Source organism: Cervus elaphus, chromosome 5, assembly GCF_910594005.1.
Source record: "Cervus elaphus chromosome 5, mCerEla1.1, whole genome shotgun sequence".
Taxonomy (NCBI): domain Eukaryota; kingdom Metazoa; phylum Chordata; class Mammalia; order Artiodactyla; family Cervidae; genus Cervus; species Cervus elaphus.
Genome location: NC_057819.1, coordinates 1,426,703 through 1,444,742, shown reverse-complemented (window position 1 = coordinate 1,444,742; position 18,040 = coordinate 1,426,703). Strand labels below are relative to the sequence as shown.

General features: G+C 63.3%; 2 protein-coding genes across 10 annotated transcripts; both read right to left on the bottom strand.

Annotated features, from left to right (window-relative positions):
- Nucleotides 1-406: 406 nt before the first annotated feature.
- On the bottom strand, nucleotides 407-5,842 carry LOC122695675 (proline-rich protein 2-like). The gene is made up of 6 exons (XM_043905787.1): nucleotides 5,620-5,842; nucleotides 5,354-5,531; nucleotides 4,807-5,081; nucleotides 3,818-4,022; nucleotides 603-804; nucleotides 407-496 (listed from the first exon to the last, which is right to left on the bottom strand). Exons 1-6 carry the CDS (start codon nucleotides 5,840-5,842, stop codon nucleotides 407-409), a joined length of 1,173 nt encoding a protein of 390 aa, XP_043761722.1.
- Nucleotides 3,238-17,388, bottom strand: RAB36 (RAB36, member RAS oncogene family). 9 transcript variants are annotated; one of them, XM_043901150.1, is made up of 12 exons: nucleotides 17,174-17,388; nucleotides 12,402-12,493; nucleotides 11,814-11,879; nucleotides 11,300-11,401; nucleotides 10,627-10,691; nucleotides 9,277-9,328; nucleotides 8,617-8,698; nucleotides 8,294-8,384; nucleotides 6,671-6,790; nucleotides 4,807-6,436; nucleotides 4,489-4,694; nucleotides 3,238-3,892 (listed from the first exon to the last, which is right to left on the bottom strand). In XM_043901150.1, exons 1-10 carry the CDS (start codon nucleotides 17,345-17,347, stop codon nucleotides 6,372-6,374), a joined length of 909 nt encoding a protein of 302 aa, XP_043757085.1. In that variant the 5' UTR covers nucleotides 17,348-17,388; the 3' UTR covers nucleotides 3,238-3,892; nucleotides 4,489-4,694; nucleotides 4,807-6,371. The 9 variants fall into 9 exon arrangements, with proteins under 9 accessions (XP_043757085.1, XP_043757088.1, XP_043757089.1 ...); XM_043901153.1 differs by adding an exon at nucleotides 16,423-16,504 and having other exon boundaries at nucleotides 4,489-6,436; nucleotides 17,174-17,305; XM_043901154.1 differs by adding an exon at nucleotides 16,423-16,543 and having other exon boundaries at nucleotides 4,489-6,436; nucleotides 17,174-17,245.
- Between the last annotated feature and the right edge of the window lie 652 nt (nucleotides 17,389-18,040).

Here is an 18,040-nt window from a genome sequence, read left to right as displayed (position 1 = left end):
CGCCGCTCTGTCGCGCGCCGCCCGCGCTCGGCGCCGCAGGAAGGGGCGGGGCGGGGCGGGGAGGTGGGCGGGGCCGCTGCGCGGCTGATGGAGCGGTGGGGGGGCCTCTTAAAGGGGCCTCTCCCGGAGGGGCGATCTGCCCGCCTGCTCCCGCCGCTCTCGCGCGCGCCGCCCGCGCTCGGCGCCGCAGGAAGGGGCGGGGAGGAGGGCGGGGCCTCAGCGCGGCTGATGGAGCGGGGCGGGGCCTCTTAAAGGGGCGGCCACCCCCCCCCCCCCCCCCCCCGCCCCGAACCCGGCAGAGGCCCTGCCAGCGGCCCCCGCACCTGGGGAAACTGAGGACCGGACGGCGACTTCTGCATCCCCGGGAACAGGTGCCCTGGATCCAGGCCAGCCGGGTGGCCTCTCGCTAGCGTAACTGGCTGAGCGCGCTCCCCAGCGGGAAGGTCTCCCGGCGGTCGCCAACGGGCCTCCGGGCGCTGGGGTCCCGGCGTGACGGCTGAAGCATCATGTAGAGGGTCCATAGGAATGTCTCCCCCGCACCCCGGGCCGCTCAGCACGCATGTCTCCCTTCCTGCAGCCCTGACTGGGAACTTATCTGTCACCTGCCTCCCAGGGGGGCCCCGGCCTCCACTGGGCGCCCAGGAATGGGGGACGGAGGCGGACAGCACGGCCCCAGCGGGCAGTGAAACGGAGTCTGCTTTTGGTCCGCCGGAGAAGCTCGGAGATCTCAGACACACAGCGGAGTGGACACCGGGGGTGCGGTGGGGGTGGGGGGCCCCGAGGGCCGAGAAGACCCCGACCAGCCTGCTGGGTGACGCGAAAGGAAACGGGATGTGTCAGCCGGAGACCCAGGCTAGAGGCCAGGCGCCTCTGGGCCGCTCGCGCCTGCTTCCCCAGGCGTTAACCTGAGAACCAGAATGCACACACACGCCCGCCCCCGCCTCATGAGGGTTCTCTTACCCCACCCCCCCTCCCCCAGCTCCGGTGCCACCCGGAGCGGATGCCCTGACGTCTCATCTAGAGGGAACGGAGCCCAGGGCGGCCTGGCTGGGCTTCAGGTCTCTCCCCCGGAGGCTTGTGTGACCTTGGCAGTTCCCTTCCCCTCCTCTCTGAGCCGGTTTTTCGTCCTCACGTGGAACAGTGTGTTGTGAGCACCGTGCGGAAGCTGCCCGATGGGGGGCAACCATAAAACCTGTGCTGTTCTTCCCGTGGTCGCCTTTCACGGTGGTGCCCTGGGAGCCTGGCAGGAAAAGCCCCGGGGCGGTGGGGGCGGGGAGGGGGGACTGCAGACGCTTCCAGCCACTGCTCCCTGCTGCTCCCCTGCAGGTGCTCCGCGCTGGGCTGTGTCCACCCTAACGCTCCTCTGCCCAGCAGACAGGGCCCCGAGGGTAAAAAAGCCTGTTTTGCATCTGAGGAAGGAGGGCTTGAGGCCAACTTGGTGGCTGGCAGAGCCAGGCAGGAACCCAGCAGCGTTCACATCCTGAAGACCTCTTCTTCAAGTTGGGAGTAATAAACCCTGACCTCCCAACGCATGGCCCACAGCAGCTCACCATCAGCATTAGTGCCTTCCTCCAGCACCCCCGCGAGTGGATCTGGCAGAACGAGAACCCAGTGCCTCTGGAACCCCATTCCCTGGCCATCAGCAGGGAGAATCCCAAAAGCATAAACTGTTTTTTTTTTTTTCCCCTTGCTAACAGGGTCTGAGTTTCCAGGGGGTATTTGTGGGTTCACCTGGGACAATATCATAAAGCACCAGGGAAGAAAAGAATACTTTGGGCGGGGGGGAGCTGCTGCATCTATCAGTGAGGTATTCCTCTCTGGTTTGCAGGCCCCCAACTTGGCCCCACCTTAAATTTGTGTGCACTGGAAACTGACACTGTTCGATTTGGGTTTGTACGCCCTGTTCTCTTGGCAGAGCAAGTGGCTTGCTGGGCACAAGGACACTGCAAGATAGTGGCTATCTCCCCGTGGGACAGCTTCTTCTGGCACCAAGGACATTCCTCCCCTCCCTGGAGTCTTCCCTGGAAGCACCCCCACCCTGGGTCTCTGCTCCTTCCCCGATGAGCTTTCTTATCATCTCTCCCTCCAGAGGAAGGGAGGGCGGAGGAGGAACGTGGGATCCATATCCGTTAACGCTCTGCGATCCCCACCCCGTGTCTGTTCCCAACTAGATCTAAACTTCCCAGGACAGAGATCTGTCTGTCTTGTTCCCCAGTGAACCCTCAGTGCTTACGACATAATAGGTGCTCAGTCAGTCCTGCCCCCGCGGGGAAGAGGCGGTGGTGAGCATGCAGGAGGGAGGACGGGGTGAGGCGGGCAGAGCCAGGCCGCGGCAGAGGTACATGGGCTGTGTGAGTGGACATCCAAGAGGACGCAGAGGTCTGGGGAAGGCTGGCCGACGGGGGTGACGCCTGAGCTGGTCCTGGAGATGGGGACGGACAGGCAAAGTCGGGGAGAGTTCAGAGGTCCGGGTGTGTTTGAGGAACAGCTGGGTTAGGGGCCAGGCTGACGTGGCCTGCAGGAGGTCAGAACTGGGGTTTCACTCATGAAAACCATCACCACCATCAGTTAACAAACATTTCCAAAAAAAAAAAAAAACAAACAAACATTTCCATCACTCCCGACAGATTTTTTTTTTCCATCTAAAAACTAAAATGGGACAGGAAAGTGGGATTGTCGGTGGTATTTCCCCCTTTCCACTTCCATCATTTTCCGGGATGAGGCTCTATAATTCATTTCAAAATCTCTTTCTCTCTCTCACACACACACACAAACACACGTGCACACCCTCATGTACCCTCAATAGCAGCCCTAGGGGTTCTTGAACCCAGGATCAGGTTCGGACAGGCCCCTCCCCAAAGGCTGCTGCTGCTAAGTTGCTTCAGTCGTGTCCGACTCTGTGCGACCCCTTAGACGGCAGCCCACCAGGCTCCGCCATCCCTGGGATTTTCCAGGCAAGAGTACTGGAGTGGGTTGCCATTGCTGTCTCCCCCCAAAGGCTACCTGGTCCCTTTGCAACAATGAACCACTGGGACCCAACAGCCCCCTCTGCTGGACAGAACGCAGAACTTCCGATGCCTCAGACCCCGAAGATGGAAACCATCCCATCAGTCAAGGGAATATGACGCTGGAATATTATTTGACCATCAAAGAAAATGCAGTACCAGTGCATGCTGAATATCCACAAACCTTGAAAGCATTATGTCAAGTGAAAGAAACCAGGCAAAACAGACCACATATTGTATGACTCCGTTTACGTGAAATGTCCAGAACAGACCAAATCTATGGAAACAGAAAGTAGGCTGGTGGCCGCCTGGGGACGGGGGCTGGGCGGCGTGGGGAGTGACTGCTGATGGCCTCACACAGCAGTGAGGGGCTGTGTTTTGCTGCTTCTCTGCTCTGTGCGCGCCCGCATCCCCCCAGCTTTGGGGGCCAGAGGAGGGCTCCCTTCAGGCGGGGATGTGGCCACATGACCCCCCAGCTGTCATCCATCATCTTTCAGCCCCAGGGAGCTGCAGGCAAGATTGGAAAGCGGGGGCGATCGATACAACCGTCCTGTAGCCCTGCCCGTGGTGCTGTGCTGGGGGGCGCCTGGCGGGGCGCCTCCTGCAGGCCCCCAGCCCTGGCCCACAGTGGGGAGGGGGGGTCTCTGAAGGGTTTCGCTGGCCCCGGGCTCCGCCTGAGTGAGCCGTGGACCCTTCCTTCCCTCTTGGCTGGAACTCCCCTGCCTTCTGCAGAATCAATTATTGATGAGGCCCTGCAGTGGGGGTGGGAGTGCAGATCCCTCTGAGCGCCTCAGCTGCACTTCCAGCCTCACAGAGAGTGCAGGGGCCCGGACAAGACGGGCTGGTTCCTGAGGCCCGGCCGGCAACACGGTACGGGCGATGGCTTCCTGTGGTCAGAGACCCAGGGCACCCTCAGGCGCGGGTGGAGAGGTGCCACCCTTCTGCTGGGGACCAGGGGGTGGCGGGAGGGGCCTGTGAACAGCGGCCTGTGGACGGGAGGCCCCGCCTTGCTCCCTCCTGGGGGTGCAGGCTCAGACAGGTGGCCGGGGGGTCCCGGAATGCCGGAGAGGGAGTGTCTGGATGAGGGGGTAGAGCCCTGGAAGGAGGCCGCGGGACCACACGCTACTCCCCATCGGCCTGACGCCTGGGGAGTGATGGGGAGGCCGCGGCAGATGTCAGAGGAGCGCGGGGCTGCTGGGCAGGTGACGTGTCATCTCGGGGCCCCCAGCTCCCCTGCCCCGTCTCCGGGAAAACAGAAGGCTCAGAGGATGAGGGTCCTCTCTGAGCTGCGGCTGCTTCTGAAAGCTCCCGCGCCCCACACCCGCTCGTGTCTCTGCCCCAGGCCTCCTGGGTCCCGAGCACCCTCTGCAGCTCACAGGCCAGGAAGGCCTGTTCCCCCACACCACCCCCCCAGCCCCGCTCAGGTTCTATCTGTGTGGCTGTGAGTAGAGCGGGCCCCCCGCCCATCACCACGTCCCCTTACCTCCATCTCAGGCGAACTCAGGCGTCCAGCTCACGTGGCCAAGGCCCTCAGGAGCGTGCAATTCTTCAGGAGGGGCCCGTGTCCCATCACCAGGCTGAAGGGGGCTCTGGAGGCATCCGAGGCCCGTTTCCTCGAGATGCCTCTGAAGTGCTCGCACGCACACGGGGGCCACAGGAAGGGAGTTTCCCAGCGGGCCGCTTAGAGGGCTGGGCGCACACGAGACGGTGGTCCCGGCTCAGGGGCCAGTGACAGACGGACATGGTCCCCAGAGGCAGGGGAGGGAGCCGGGAGGGTGCCAGCCCACCTGAGCAGACTCACCCATCCTGACGCTGTCTCTCGTGTGCCCCAAACCCGGGCCTGGCACAACCCCAAGGTTGGGTCTGGTGGGCCAGCCCGCAGGAGGCCCAGCAAGGTCCCTGCGGGGAATCCCGAGCGGGGAATCCCGAGTGTGGAAAGCTGCCGCTGTGAGGACCGACACCTCAGTGAAAAGAAGCGAAAAGCCGACTGTCCCAGGGCCAGGCGGCATGAACAGACTCTGGCCCCGCTGCAGGAAGTCAAATCTGCAGCCCTGAAGGGACACAGGCTCGCCCAGCCTGGGAGGAAGAAGGCCACCTGGTGGGTGGGCCGGGGAGAGGGCGCGCTGGTTTCACAGCAGACGAGGAGCAGGAGGCCTGCGCTGCTTACGTCGGGCCTCAGGGGCGCCTCCCTGGAGGCTGAGCCCTGTACTGCCACATCTCACAATGGCACATTTGCGGTTCCTGCCGAGTGCTTTATGCAAAGGAGGACCCTCCATCTACTAAAAGGAGAGCTGAAGATATGGAGAAGGCTGAGCGGACAGGAGACGCAGTGTCCCCGGGCCGCTGACCATTGGCTGCCCAGGAAACGCTCACAGTCCACGAGGACGGTGGCCACACGTGCCACCTGCTTGTGGCCGTGAGGTGGGGGGCTCAGTAGGCCCTGTGGAGGAGCCCCACCAGGGCCTGGAGCGGGCTGGGCACTCTGGGCGGGAGCTGGGGAGGGGAGGCCGGGGGCGCCCGCCTGTTCTGGGGATCAGGAGGGCCATGGAGATGGGGAGCCTGCCTGCAGGGGCTGGAGTGCCTCCGCTGTGCTGCCGACACCTGCAGCCATCACCAGGGTCCTCGGGGACCTGCACGCGGCACCGTCTCGTCCCCAGGCAAGTGGGAGAGAGGGCCCGGGGGTGGGCGGGGGTGGGCACCAGCCCAGCAGAGTCTGGGTGACAGCTGCCAGTGTGTGTGGGGGGGGGCAGTGCCATGAGCAGCGGATGCCGCGGCGAGTCACAGGGTGGGGGCGGGGCACAGCCGGGCCGGGAGTGTGTGTGGCCCATCCTGCTCATCTCGGCTCCTGACCCGGGGCGCAGGAGGCCACGGGTCACAGCGGAGCCAGAGGGGGCCCCTCGGCGGCCAGAGAGGGGACCCGCAAGTCCGTGGCGGAGGGACAGTGGACCGCAGGGCCGGGGCTCCAAGGCCCAGCCCTGCTGACAGAAGAGTCGGGGCCAGGAGAGAAAGTCCCACTCGCCGGGGCCCCTGAGATGAGGGCGACTCCGGGGCCAACCAGAAGGCTGGGGAGGGGCCCGGGGAGCCCCGACTGTGCCCGGGGTCTGGGACCCCGGCTGTGCCTGCGGTCCTGAGCCTCTGCGGCCGGGGCTGACGGGCAACACTGTAGGGGTGACTGGCCTTCCAGCCGGGGGTCCCGGGTGGCAGTGGGGGCCTCCCCTGGCTCCCGCCTCGCTACGGAGAGGAGGCAGCTGGGGGAGGGGGGTCCCTGGGGCTCAGCGTGGTGGGCGCCCCGCATCCCCCTCCATGTCGCAGACACACCACCGGCATGCCTCGTGGAGGGCGGGGAGGCCTCTGCCGCAGGCCTGGCTAACAGCAACTCGGGCTGGAGGGCCTCCTGCTGTCTGGGGTCTCGGGTGGACGTCCCTCCATCCCTGCAGCAAGGGGAGAAGTCACCTGGCATCCAGCGGGCACCTGAGCTCACGGGGGAGGGTGTCTGAGCTGGCCGGCAGGTGGCTGGTTGGTGGGGGGGGGGGGCACTGCAGCCGGAGGTCAGCAGGATGGGAGAGGGGCCCGGACAAGCTGGGCGGACAGTCGAGTCCCGGCAGAGGGTGGTGGATGCAGATGTCGGGCGTGAGCCCCTCCCCGGCCCGGGGCCCTGCACGTACGGATGAGGTCCCCGCCGCCGACCTGCAGCGGGGCGCTGCTCCTCCGCTCCAAGTCCTGCAGTACTGAGCGCTCGAAGGCCAGGGCGGCCACACGGCTGAAAAACGCCTTCACGTTCTCCCCTGCGGGCACGGACAGTCATGACCCCGCCTGCAGGCGCCCTGTCGGGGGCAGGGGAGTCGGCGGGGCAGGAGGCAGGACGCTCCCCTCTCTGGGCAGGGGACAGACTCCCGGCCCGGCCATTAGCCCTGGCTACTCCTGACAACCTCTGAGCCTTGGTTTCCACGTGGCGCTAGTAGTAAAGGACACGCCTGCCAGTGCAGAGACTTGAGCCACAGGTTCAATCCCTGGGTCGGGAAGATCCCCTGGAGGAGGGGCATGGCAACATACTCTAGTATTCTTGTCTGGAGAATCCCATGGACAGAGGAGCCTGGCGGGCTGCAGTCCAGGGGGTCGCAAAGCGTTAGCCACGCCTGAAGCGACTTAGCATGCACTGTTTCAATCAATCGCAGCTGAGCGCCTGCAGGCCAGGTGCTGGGCTGTGCGGAGATCACAGGTGGGCCTGCTGTCTTGTCACCGTCTTGCATCTGCCCAGCGGGCAGCCACGAGGATTAGAGCCCTGGCCCCCACGTGGAGCCTTTTGTGCCTCCTCCTCCAGGAGGACAAGGCCACCCACTGGAGCAGAGGGCCAGGTGCAGCCCCCGACACACACACTGCATTTGTGCAGTTAACAACCTATACAACCACACAAGGCGGTCCTGCTTGCTCCACAAGGAGCTCTCTGGGAATGGGCTGTTACTCCAATAAGAGGGTGGGTTCTCACAGGCTTGGGGGTGCCCTCAGGAAGGGGCAGAGAGAACTGGGCACGGCCACCACTTTGTGCCGGGCCGGAGGAGGTGGTGCTTCCACCTGCACCCCGGGCAGCGTCCACAGTGGCCCCTCTCCTGGGGTAAGGACTCCGAGGTATAATCCCTGAGTCCCCACAGCCTTGGCACCTGCGGTGCGCCAGGCATTTCGAGTTGTTTCATTCCATCCCAACAACCTGTTTGCAAAGTCTGTTCTTTGCTTCTGTGCGTTCGCTCGTTTTTCCTCAGTGCATCCTATGTCTTTTATCATAAAAAGCGTGTTTTGCATTAAAAACACAAGACTGATGGCATCACCCCACTTCCAGGGTGAGGATGCTGAGGCTCAGAGATGTTGAAGGCTGCGGTAAGCGGTGCCGTGGGTGGGATCAGCTCCTTCCGGGGAACCAGCGAGGCCCGGGCAGAAACCGGGAGGGGTGTGGGTGAGAGCTGGGGGTGGGGGGTGGGGGCGTGGCCCAATCATCTGTCCCTCGGCAGCGCCGGGCCTGCAGGCACTCAGCTGCAATTGGTTGAGACAGTGCGTGCTACGCCTTCGAGCGGGGCCTCCCACAAGCATCGGGTAGGGGCGGGACAACGCTGTGGTTCCAGGTAAGGCTGCCCCTGCCTCCCTGAGATGCTGGGCCGGGACCCCGCAGGGACCTGCCCCCACTAGCAGGAGTAGTGGTCTCACTGGAGAACACGGGTGTGCCACTCCGCCCATCCACCGGCCGGGACCCCCACCCCTGATCGCCACGCCTCCGCGGCAGCCCCGCGCCCACTCACCGGTCTTGGCTGACACGGACCAGTACTCAGCCTGCATCTCGTTGGCCAGGCGCACGGCCTCCGCCTCCGCCTGCTCGCACGCGGCCCCTGACTGGGGGAAGCGGCCCTGCTGATCCAGCCCCGCCCCACCACCCCCACCCCGGCCTCCCGCGGTGACGCCCAGGCTGGGCACCTGCCTGGAGGTGAGCCCGGTGGTTCCGGGCAGGTCTGAGCTCTAGCGTCCCTCTCCTACTGGACGGGGACCGGGGACCCGAGAGCTGCCGCCTAGGCCCTGGGGGTCACCCTCTGCTCCGAGTCCCCCCAGGCTGCCTGGCTCCGCTCACCAGCAGGTCCTTCTTGGTCCCCACGAGGAACAGGAAGCAGGCGCCCGGCTCGTTCTCCCTCAGCGCGTCCTCCAGCCACTGCCTGGAAGGCGGGCGACAGGCTGGGATGGACCCACCCCACGCTGAGCAGACGAGGGAGCCCGGGGCCCCCCAGGGCCGGGGGGAGGGGAGGTGCCAGGAGGGGACGTGGACTGCGCCTCCTGAGGGTGGGCACGCAGGAGCGGCAGCGAGTCAGGGAGCCCCGTGGCGTCCCGCACCCTGGGTCCGTCCCGCGCCGCCACCCACAGGAGTGACCAGCCAGCTCCCCTCACAGGGCTGCAGACGCAGCTGTGAACGCCCCAAAGTCAGGGGCGGGGGGCTCTGGCCCGTCAGCCAACGACCCTTGGCTCTCACCCAGATCTCTGCCCAGGTGTGTCCCCTGCCTGGGGCCCAGAAGCGGTGAGGACGCCAGGCCCTTCCCCCCAAAACTGGGAAGGCTCTCAAGCTGAGCCCTGCAGTCAACGCGGGCCGCTCTGTGCTGGCCAAGGGGCTGGCCGGCCCTGCCTTCTGCGGTGGCTGCGTATCTTGAGGGATAGGACGGCAGCCGCACCGTCGCTGGCCCATGGGCAGCTCGTGGCCCAGGTTTGGGGAGCCCACGGGGGCTGCCGAGCCGGGACTTGCCTGGCATGCTCCAGGGTCTGCACGTCGGTGAGGTCAAAGGCCGTGATGATCACTGCGCACACGGGGGAAGCCAGGGGAAGCCGGTGAGTGACGGGGAGGCAAAGACGGCGTGACAAGGGGGCTCCCTCCCACACTGTCCCAGGGGGCCCCTCGGGCACGCAGCCCTGGACCCGTGCCATGGGGACCCAGCAGCCCGGCCACAGTGGGGTCCAGGGAGGCAAGGTGAGCCCCCTGCCCCAGATTTTCTCTGCCTCTGACAGGTGCGGGGCACGCGGGGGAAGCCTGGACCGCAGAGAGGTCAAGCCGCCTCTGCGGCCATGACCCAGTGGGGACCGGCCACGGCCACCTCCGGGGCTCAGGGTGGCCCAGGGGATTAAGCTGGAGCAACGGTGGGAAAGCTCTTGGACCAACCTCCCACCATTGGCCCCTGGGGCCGAACGGCCGATGGGCAACAAGCAGCGTCAGGGGCCTGTTGCGGAGAGGCAGGCTCGGGGCCGGGGAGACGCCTGGTGATGAGCTCCCCGCCCCTCGGCTCCTCCGTCACTGCCCTGCCTGCTCCCACGTGCCCTGGGCGGCCGCACACGGAGATCGTTCAGAAGGGCAGGACGCGGGCCGTGGTGGTAGTGACCGAGGCCGGGCGGCTGCCTGCCGGGCTTCTTCCAGCAGTGTGCGCCCCCAGCCCCCGACCCCGAGAAGAGGCCACAGTGGACATGGCAGGGCTGTTATTCCAACACGCGGTTCCCTGGTTTCGCTCTTCTCAGCCTCAGTGAAAACGCGACTTCTGACAGCAGTACTGCGTGGACGCAGCTGTGCCTCATCGCCTGAGCCTGGACGGGACGCCTGCGACCCCGGGCCCACCTCCCACGGGAACCCCTCTCCCTCGTCTTCCTGGTCTCGGGACGGGGCTATGCTGCCACCGCCTGCTGCCCGGGAGGCCTGTTCATGCTGGGGTGCCCTCAGCATGGAGGCAGTGGGCAAGGAGCCCCGCTGGCCTCCACGGTGTGTGGGGGGTGCGGGCACCTCCTCTTCTCCCCTCCGGCCAAGCCTCGGCCCCTGCTCTGGAGCCGACTCCACTCTTCTCTGTGGGGTCTCTGCCCAAACACTCCTCACCCTGAGCATCTTTCTGAGCTGAAACTGGGGCTGAGACCTTCAGGGAGCACGCGCCACCCCAGGGTCCCCTAGAGCGTATGGCGGGTGAGGCCCGCCTAGGCCCGGCTGGAAGGCCAGGACCGCCCCCAGCCCGTGCTTCCTCAGCGGCTCTCGGAGGACCTGGCTTCTCACACCGAGCCCGGCGGGGAATTCACGGGGATCCCCCAGCTGGACGTGGTTGAGGCCCTGCTGGCCACTCACCCTGGGCACCCCGGTAGTAGGCAGATGCGATGCACTTGAACTTCTCCTGCCCTGCTGTGTCCCAGCTGTGCCGTGGCCAAAAGAGGCAGGGAGACCGAGAGGCGGCAGGTTTAGCTATGCTCGTGGGGTCTCAGCCAGCAGGCTCGTGCAGACCCCCGGTGGGAGACCCAGAGCCCTTCCCAGCAGCACGGGCATTGGGAAGTGCCTGTTGCCAGCCCCCACCTCCTCTTGATCCCTTCCTAGGGTGCGCCTCCCATGGGGCAGGGAGAAGACAGACAGACAGACAGACAGAGGCAGGGGGAGGTGAGCAAGGGCAGGGGTGTGGGGATGTCCAGCCCCAGGAAGGCCTGGGGGCTACATGACCTCCGCTAGAGCCTCACAGGCAGGGACCAGTTTTGGCCCCGTTTTCCAGGCATGAACAGCGGCTCAGAGGCCTGAAGTTACTTGCCAGAAGCCATGCCTGGCCTGGTGCGCGGGATCACAGAGGGACACAGGGCGCGTGGGGTAGGGTGTATGGGTGTGCCTGGGGCCTGGTTCTGTAGAAGCAGGGAACCCAGCCTCACACAGCTGGCCAAGGCCTCCTGCTCCCTTGCTGGGGCCTTCCCTGGTGTCTCCACGAAGCCCACCCACAGCCACCGATCGGGAGACGCGCAGGCGGCCGCCAGTGACTTACATCTGGAGGCTGAAGGGCGTCCCAGCGACCTCGAAGCGCTCGACCTCAAAGTCCACCCCAATGGTGGCCTTGTAGTCACGGTTGAAGACATTCTTGCAGAACCTGTGGGACCCAGGAAGCTGTCAGAGGCCACGTGTGGAGGCGGCCGCCCGCACGGGGAGACCAGGTGGCGATGGCCACAGAGACGGGCCATGGGGACAGGCCACAGGCAGGTGGAGCCGCCAGCGAGAGCTCCATGGGCAGAGGCTGCCACAGGTGGAGGCCACAATTGGGGTCAGGATGGGGAGAGGCCCCGTGCGGCCAGCAGGGAGGGCAGTGGGGCTGTGGGGCACGGGGCCCCGAGGGCCGCCTGACCATCGCCAGGCTCCCGGGAGGCCGCGCTCTCTGCACGCCTGCCATCTCCCCAATTTCCTGCATCCCCTCCCAGCGGCCACGTGGTCTCCACTGTGACCTGGGACTGGGCCTCCCAGGCAGGCCCAACAGCGGTGCTGAGAGGGGGTGGCCGGCTGCGCACCTGTGGATGAGGCAGGTCTTGCCCACGTAGAGATCGCCGACCACCACCACCTTGGAGAGTCTGAGCCTGAGGGGCATGGCGTGGTCTCACAGGCGTGGTAACGAGGGCATCCTCACACACACGGGCCCCTCCTCCCCTGCGGTCCTCACTCGAGACGGGGACAGGCCACCCGTGAGACACTCTGCGGCGTGTGCCCCCCTCGCTGGCCCAGGGGAGGGGCAGAGGGCCTGCCTTTGTTCTGGGGCCTCCCTACCCCTGACCCCACCGGGCCCATGTCCCTGTTGTGAGAATCAGAAATGTGCACCACGGGAGGCTGAGGGGCAGGCGTGGTGGGGACTCAGAGGTGGCCCCGGGGCCCCGACACTAAGGCTGAAGCCCGAGGAAATGGCTGCGCTCAGACCTCAGGCACTGGCCTCCCCAAGGGCAGAGATGTTCCTGCAGCAGGTGAGGCGGGATGACCGGCCCGATGGTCCCCGGGCTGGACAGGGTCGCACCCATGCGGTCTGCTGTCCGAGGCCCGCGTCTGCCTCCACACACTCAGGCGTGCGCTGGGCCCTCCCCCGCCTCCCCCGCGGAGACAGCGCTCACCCTACGGTCCCCGTGTTCCCGCGCTGGCAGGCGGCGCTGACCTGCCCATGGAAGTGCTCCCGGAGCTGCAGGCAGGCGGCGGGCGTGTACCACTGCAGACAGACAGATGGACAGGCGGGCATGTCCCCCCGCGGAGCTCCCGGGCAGGAGCTGGTGGCTTACTTCCCAGGGTCCCCTCTGTCCCCTTCCAAGCCTCCGTCACGCCGTCCTTGTCAGCACCTCACGAGGCTCCAGGGCTCTGACATGCCAGGGAGCCCAGGCCGGGACCCAGAGAGCTGGATCTTGTCGGGGGAGGGGAGCTGTGCCATTGCTGTGGGCATGTCACACCTCTGTCCCCTCCGGTGAGACGAGGGGTAGGCTGTAAGGACCCTTTTAGCACCAAGACCCTCCTACACTTTCTACTACGAATCTCTGATGCTGTTTTCGTTTTTTAAAAAATATGCATATTCGTGCATGGAACATATCCTTAAAAGCACTTGGGTCATCCACGTTTTTCAGAAGGCAAGACCAAATAGTGGCCCAGGAGCACGGACCCTCAGGTGCTGTGTGACCCTGGGCAGTTGGCTCACGTCTCTGAACTTCAGTTTCTGCATCTGGAAACCCTCCGAGACTTGGGGGCGTGAATGAGGTCGTGTTTGTAAAGCCGCCAGCGCAGAGCTGGCCTGGCACATGCATACTGGGTGCTCAGCAAAGACGCCCTGACACTCGGGGAATGCACGTTTGTTCTATAGGCTGAAAAAAAAATCATATTAAACAAACGGAAAGTGAAACAAAGTGAAAGTCGCTCAGTCGTCTCGGACCCTTTGCTAACCCCATGGACTGTGGAGTCCCCCAGGCGCCTCTGTCCGTGGAATTCTCCAGGCAAGAATAGCCATTCCCTTCCTCCAGGAGATCTTCCCGACCCAGGAGTCGAAGCCGGGTCTCCCGCATTGCGGGCGGATTGTTTACCCGCTGAGCCCCAAGCGAAGCCCAAACGTGACCATTCGGTTTTGCGGTCAGATTGGCCGAGGCTGAATGTGAGGAGTGACCGGGGCCTGGGCGGAGCCTCGCTGCAGACGGCGGCCGTGCTTTGCGGTCCGATTGGCCGAGGCTGCGTGTGGGGCGTGGCCGGGACGTGAGCGGAGCCTCGCTGCAGACGGCAGCCGTACTTTGCGGTCCGATTGGCCGAGGCTGTGTGTGGGGCGTGGCCGGGGCGTGGGCGGAGTCTCGACGCGTTCCGCAGCTGTGCTCCGCTGCGTCCCCAGCCACCTCCGTGGCCCGTGGCCCTCGGCTCTCTGCCCTGGCCCACCTGCCCTCTCGGCCCCGTGTGGCCGCACCAGGGCAGCGGGGAGAGTGAAGGAGCTTTGCAGAGGGCGGATGCGGGGCTTCATGGAGCCCATGTCCTCACCTGTGAGGTGGGGGCACTCTCACAGAGCCTCTTGGTCTGCGGGCTGCAGGGGCAAGCGAGCAGCTCAGGCAAGCGCTCAGCTCAGGGCCACGGCCACGCGGAGGTGGGTGGGCCCTCTTCTCCGGAAGGCTGGCTGCTTTTCTGTCCGCTTCTCTCCGTGTCGGCATCAAGTCGCGGGGGGAGCGAGGTGGGGGGGGGGGTGCGGCGCGACCAAGACACGGCGGTCAGAAGAGGGGGCCCGCCACTAATCCAAAAGCAATAAGGAATCTGGCCGTGCAGTGCGGCAGCAAGAAAGGCAGCCAAAACCCGACACAAAAAATGTAGTTCAGCCGGTGATTGTAATAAGCCAATGGAAGGAGACAGCCTGGTGCCGGCCAAGAAGAGGAAAATGGTAGAAATGTTGGGGACAGAAAGAAGAGGGGGAAAGAACAAAATAAGAACGATGCAGTGGATCCCAGATTCCTCCTAAGAGAAAAACTTTTTCAAATGTACTTTTCATGTTGTCCTGAGTAAAAGCTAGGAATTTCTTCTTTTCAAGAAAACGTACAGCTGAAAAATCACTTTCAGGTTTTTTTTTTTTTTTTTTAAACAGTGGTAAAACTTTCTGATAGGCAATATTAATTCTATATCCCGTTGATATATAGTAGGTTAATGCATAATATGGGCTTCCTAGATGGCTCAGTGCTAAAAAATACACCTGCCCAGGCAGGAGATGCAGGTTTGATCCCTGGATCGGAAAGATCCTCTGGAATAGGAAATGGCAACCCACTCCAGTATTCTTGCCTGGAAAATTACATGGATGGAGGAGCCTGGCAGACTACAGTCCATGGGGCCGCATAAAGTTAGACACGACTGAGCGACTGAGCACACACTTGGGATACAGATTAAAGAAGTGTGCTAAAGAAGGCTGGTGGGCCCTGCACGCAGGGAGACGGGACATGTGGGATGAAGGAAGGACTGGCCCGCCTGACTGCACACTGCTCAGGCCTGAAGTGCTGTGGCCCCTGGGGTGCAGGATAAACCTGGCCACAAGCAGATGGCAGAGAATCTCACCTTCTGTGGGAACAGGGGTGCCCCAGGCTGCCTCCCAGGGTGGGGGACAGTCAGAGCTAGGAGTCAGCCACGGTCAGGTAAAGTCTGGGCTCCCCCACGCACAGCTGTGTGACCTCAGGCAGGCAGCCCTCCCTACCTCTCAGCCTTGCTGTCACACTGTAATTGAGGTCCTTCATCCCATGAGACCTGTGCCAGTCACCCCTCCCTTCCTTCAGCTCTTCAACCCCTTCATCCCCAGTCACTACTGACAAGGGAAGCAGTTGCTGGGCCTCTGATGAGATGGAAAAGTCCTTCGGGGACCATCCACCAGTCAGAGGCACCGAGGCTTTCTCTGTGCGAGCTGAAGAGAGCTCGGAAGGGAGGAGGCAGGAGGGGGGGAGGCAGACACTGCAGACCCCAAACACCCAGTCTACCCTCCTTCCCCCACTGGCCTGAGCACAGATTTCAAGACTCAAACGGGAGGATTTCTCCCGCACACAGGGCGGTGACCTGCAGGATCTCAAGCATGCTTCCAGGTACTCTGCATGTAGAAGCAAACACGAGCGTCTCTTCTCTTCCCTGCCTTTTCTCAAATCTGGTGCTCAAGCACTTACTTTGGCCCTCATCATCACGCATCAGCCAGAGAGGTGCTCATTTCTCCTGCGCCTGTGTCAGGAAGCAGCTAAGTGGCCCCCTCTCGAGGACATCATGTTGTGTCTGACCTTCTGTGTTACAAATTGCTGCAGGACCTGGCCCTGAGCGGCGGCGAGCAGAGGGCAGGTGGAGCCTCTGCAGGGCTGGGAGACACTGGTCCTCCCACCCACTTCAGGTTGTATGGATTTGTGTCCCCTGCTGTGATTAAGGATGGATTTTAAGATAGCTGTGAGTTTTCAGTAGGGACAGAAGGCAGAAGGGTAAGGGGTGAGAACCTTCGATTTAATCTCAGGAAACTGGAGGTACTGTTCAATAATGTAATAATAATTTTAAAATATTGATTGATCTTTGGCTGGGTTGGGTCTCAGTGGCAGGCAGGATCATTGTGGCTCCACTGGGCTTAGTTGCCCCAAGGCATGTGGGATCTTAGTTCCCGGAGCAGGGATCAAACCTGTGTCCCCTGCATTGGAAAGTGAATTCTTAACTACTGGACCACCTGGGAAGCCCTGATAATGTAATAACTATACTGAGAAAAGCAGCAACCACAACCTGGGCGAGGGCGCTCCCGTTGACCATGAACCAGGCATCCAACGTGAGCAGACCTGTCCTCGTGGACCAGCAGGTCTGAGAGGTTGAGTAACTTGCCCAGGGTCACACAGCTTAATGACACGCAGGGCTCACACCACTGTCTGACTGCAAAGTCTGTGCCCTTTACCTCCACGCCACACTGCCTTCTAGGGTCACCTTTCATCTGCCGGCCCAACTTGGGCAAGTCAATGCCAAGCTTCTCAAGAAGTCTGCTGCGTCCCTGGGGTCTGTCAGCGAGGGACTGACCTCCCCGATCGACCTGCCTTGTTTCTGGCGGTGAGCGAGGTGGGGAAAGTTGGGTGCGGGCATGCTGTCCCTGGAGCAGTGCACACATCAAGGGCTGGCCTAAGGCCTCCCTACCTTAGGGAAGCTGGTGATGACGCGGTCCCGGCTCACAGAGGGCCCCAAAGGTGTCAGGGAGGACCTCATCCTTCCAGGAATCCTGTGCCCCCAACAGGGGGAAAAGAGGGTTAGGGAGTCCCTGGGGATTCCCCAGAGTTGATGCTGAACATGGCTGCAGCTTTGAAAACAGTCCAAGCCTCCTTCTCTGTTAGGAACGTCAGGGGCCATCTCCCCAGTCTGCAGGCAGTGTGTGCTGGGGGCAGGGGAGACAGGCCTGCGGCCCGGCCTGGGAGAGCTGGAGACCTGGGTCTCCCGCAAGGAGTCCCGCCAGGAGTGGCCCCTCCCTGAGCTCAGCGCTGGGCTCTGAGTGACGGCGGCAGAGCAGGGACCCACAGTCCTGGCAGAGGAGGTAGAGTGGGGAGGGGGCCCCCGCTCCTGGCCTCTAAGGGATGAAGGCTCTGGGTGCACCGAGCCGTAGCATTCAGCCCACAACCCTTTCCCAGGAGCACCCAACCCGGCGCTGGGCCCCTCCCGCCGATATCCACGGCCCGGGTCTCCTCCTCCCTGTCCGCGCCCTCCCAACTGAGTGTCCTCGACCGAGGCCTGTAGCCCTCCGCATCGGAACTTCCGTCTCCAGACCAGCTCTTGGGGTCCGGGATGGGCGGTCAGGAAATGAGGAGGCCCGGGGGCCCTGGCCGAGTTCAGATCGTGCGGTGGGAGGGTATCACGCGGGCTGGCGAGGGTGACACTCAAGGGGAGTCTGACTGACCTGCGGCCGCTGACACAGCTCCCGGCGCTGCCTAGTCCCGGAGGGTCGGGAGGCCGCGATCACCATGGCAACGAGCACCACGCCGGACCCGCCTGCTTCCGACGAATCCCGGACGCTGGGGGCGGGGCTCACAGCCAAAAGAGTCCCGCCAGCGCCCTGCGCCGCGATCACCATAGCAACCAAAGCCTCGCGGGAGATTCCGGGACGCCGATCCAGAGCGGCGATCACCATGGCAACGAGGGCGGGGGGGCGCTGATGGGCGGGATCAGGGCGGCCAGGGGTGGGCCTGGGCGGGGTTGACCGTAGAGAGACTTGCGCACCTGACTTCTGACGTCACCGTGGTAGGGGAGGAGATCAAGTGTTTATTTTCTTAATATGTCAAATATGATTATTTTCTGGTTATCTAAATATTTGTGTGTTTTGCTTTATATCTGGTATGAGGTCCCTCGACTCCTTCCCGTTACATCTCATGTTTGATCTATCAGTAAATCCTGTAGGTTCTATCCTGAAAAATTGACCAGAATCTTCTCTCTCCGTCTCACTTTCACTGAGCTGACGATGGTCCCAACCATCATCGCCTTCTGTCCCCTTAACTGGCCTCCCCACCTTCCATCCTTGCTCCTATCCTCTTCCCAGTTCAACAGTCCCCAGGGACCCCTCGTTAAGACACAGATCAGATCATGTCAGTCCTCGGCTGCAAACCCTCCAAGGCCTCCTCGTCGTCCTCCGAATAATAAAGTCTTTCCAGTAGCCCAAGAGGCCCCACGTGATTTGCCCCATTTCTTCTCTTAGCTCGCCCCCTACTGCTTCCCGCCTCCCCACCCCCACCCCCCACACACTCCATTGGCCTCCTTGCTGTTCCTCCAA

What these genes read in the sequence shown, in the direction of transcription:
- LOC122695675 (XM_043905787.1), bottom strand. Translation starts at nt 5,842, where the DNA reads ATGAGCAGGATGGGCCACACACACTCCCGGCCCGGCTGTGCCCCGCCC. An exon ending in TCCGGGCCCCTGCACTCTCT is followed by an intron (nt 805 to 3,817) that starts GTGAGGCTGGAA and finishes GTCACCCAGCAG; the next exon opens with GCTGGTCGGGGTCTTCTCGG. An exon ending in GGGGCCCCCCTGGGAGGCAG is followed by an intron (nt 497 to 602) that starts GTGACAGATAAG and finishes ATGATGCTTCAG; the next exon opens with CCGTCACGCCGGGACCCCAG.
- RAB36 (XM_043901148.1), bottom strand. Translation starts at nt 17,347, where the DNA reads ATGGTGATCGCGGCGCAGGGCGCTGGCGGGACTCTTTTGGCTGTGAGC. An exon ending in ACGCCCTTCAGCCTCCAGAT is followed by an intron (nt 10,692 to 11,299) that starts GTAAGTCACTGG and finishes GCCACGGCACAG; the next exon opens with CTGGGACACAGCAGGGCAGG. An exon ending in CTACTACCGGGGTGCCCAGG is followed by an intron (nt 9,329 to 10,626) that starts GTGAGTGGCCAG and finishes CCGTGTGCGCAG; the next exon opens with TGATCATCACGGCCTTTGAC.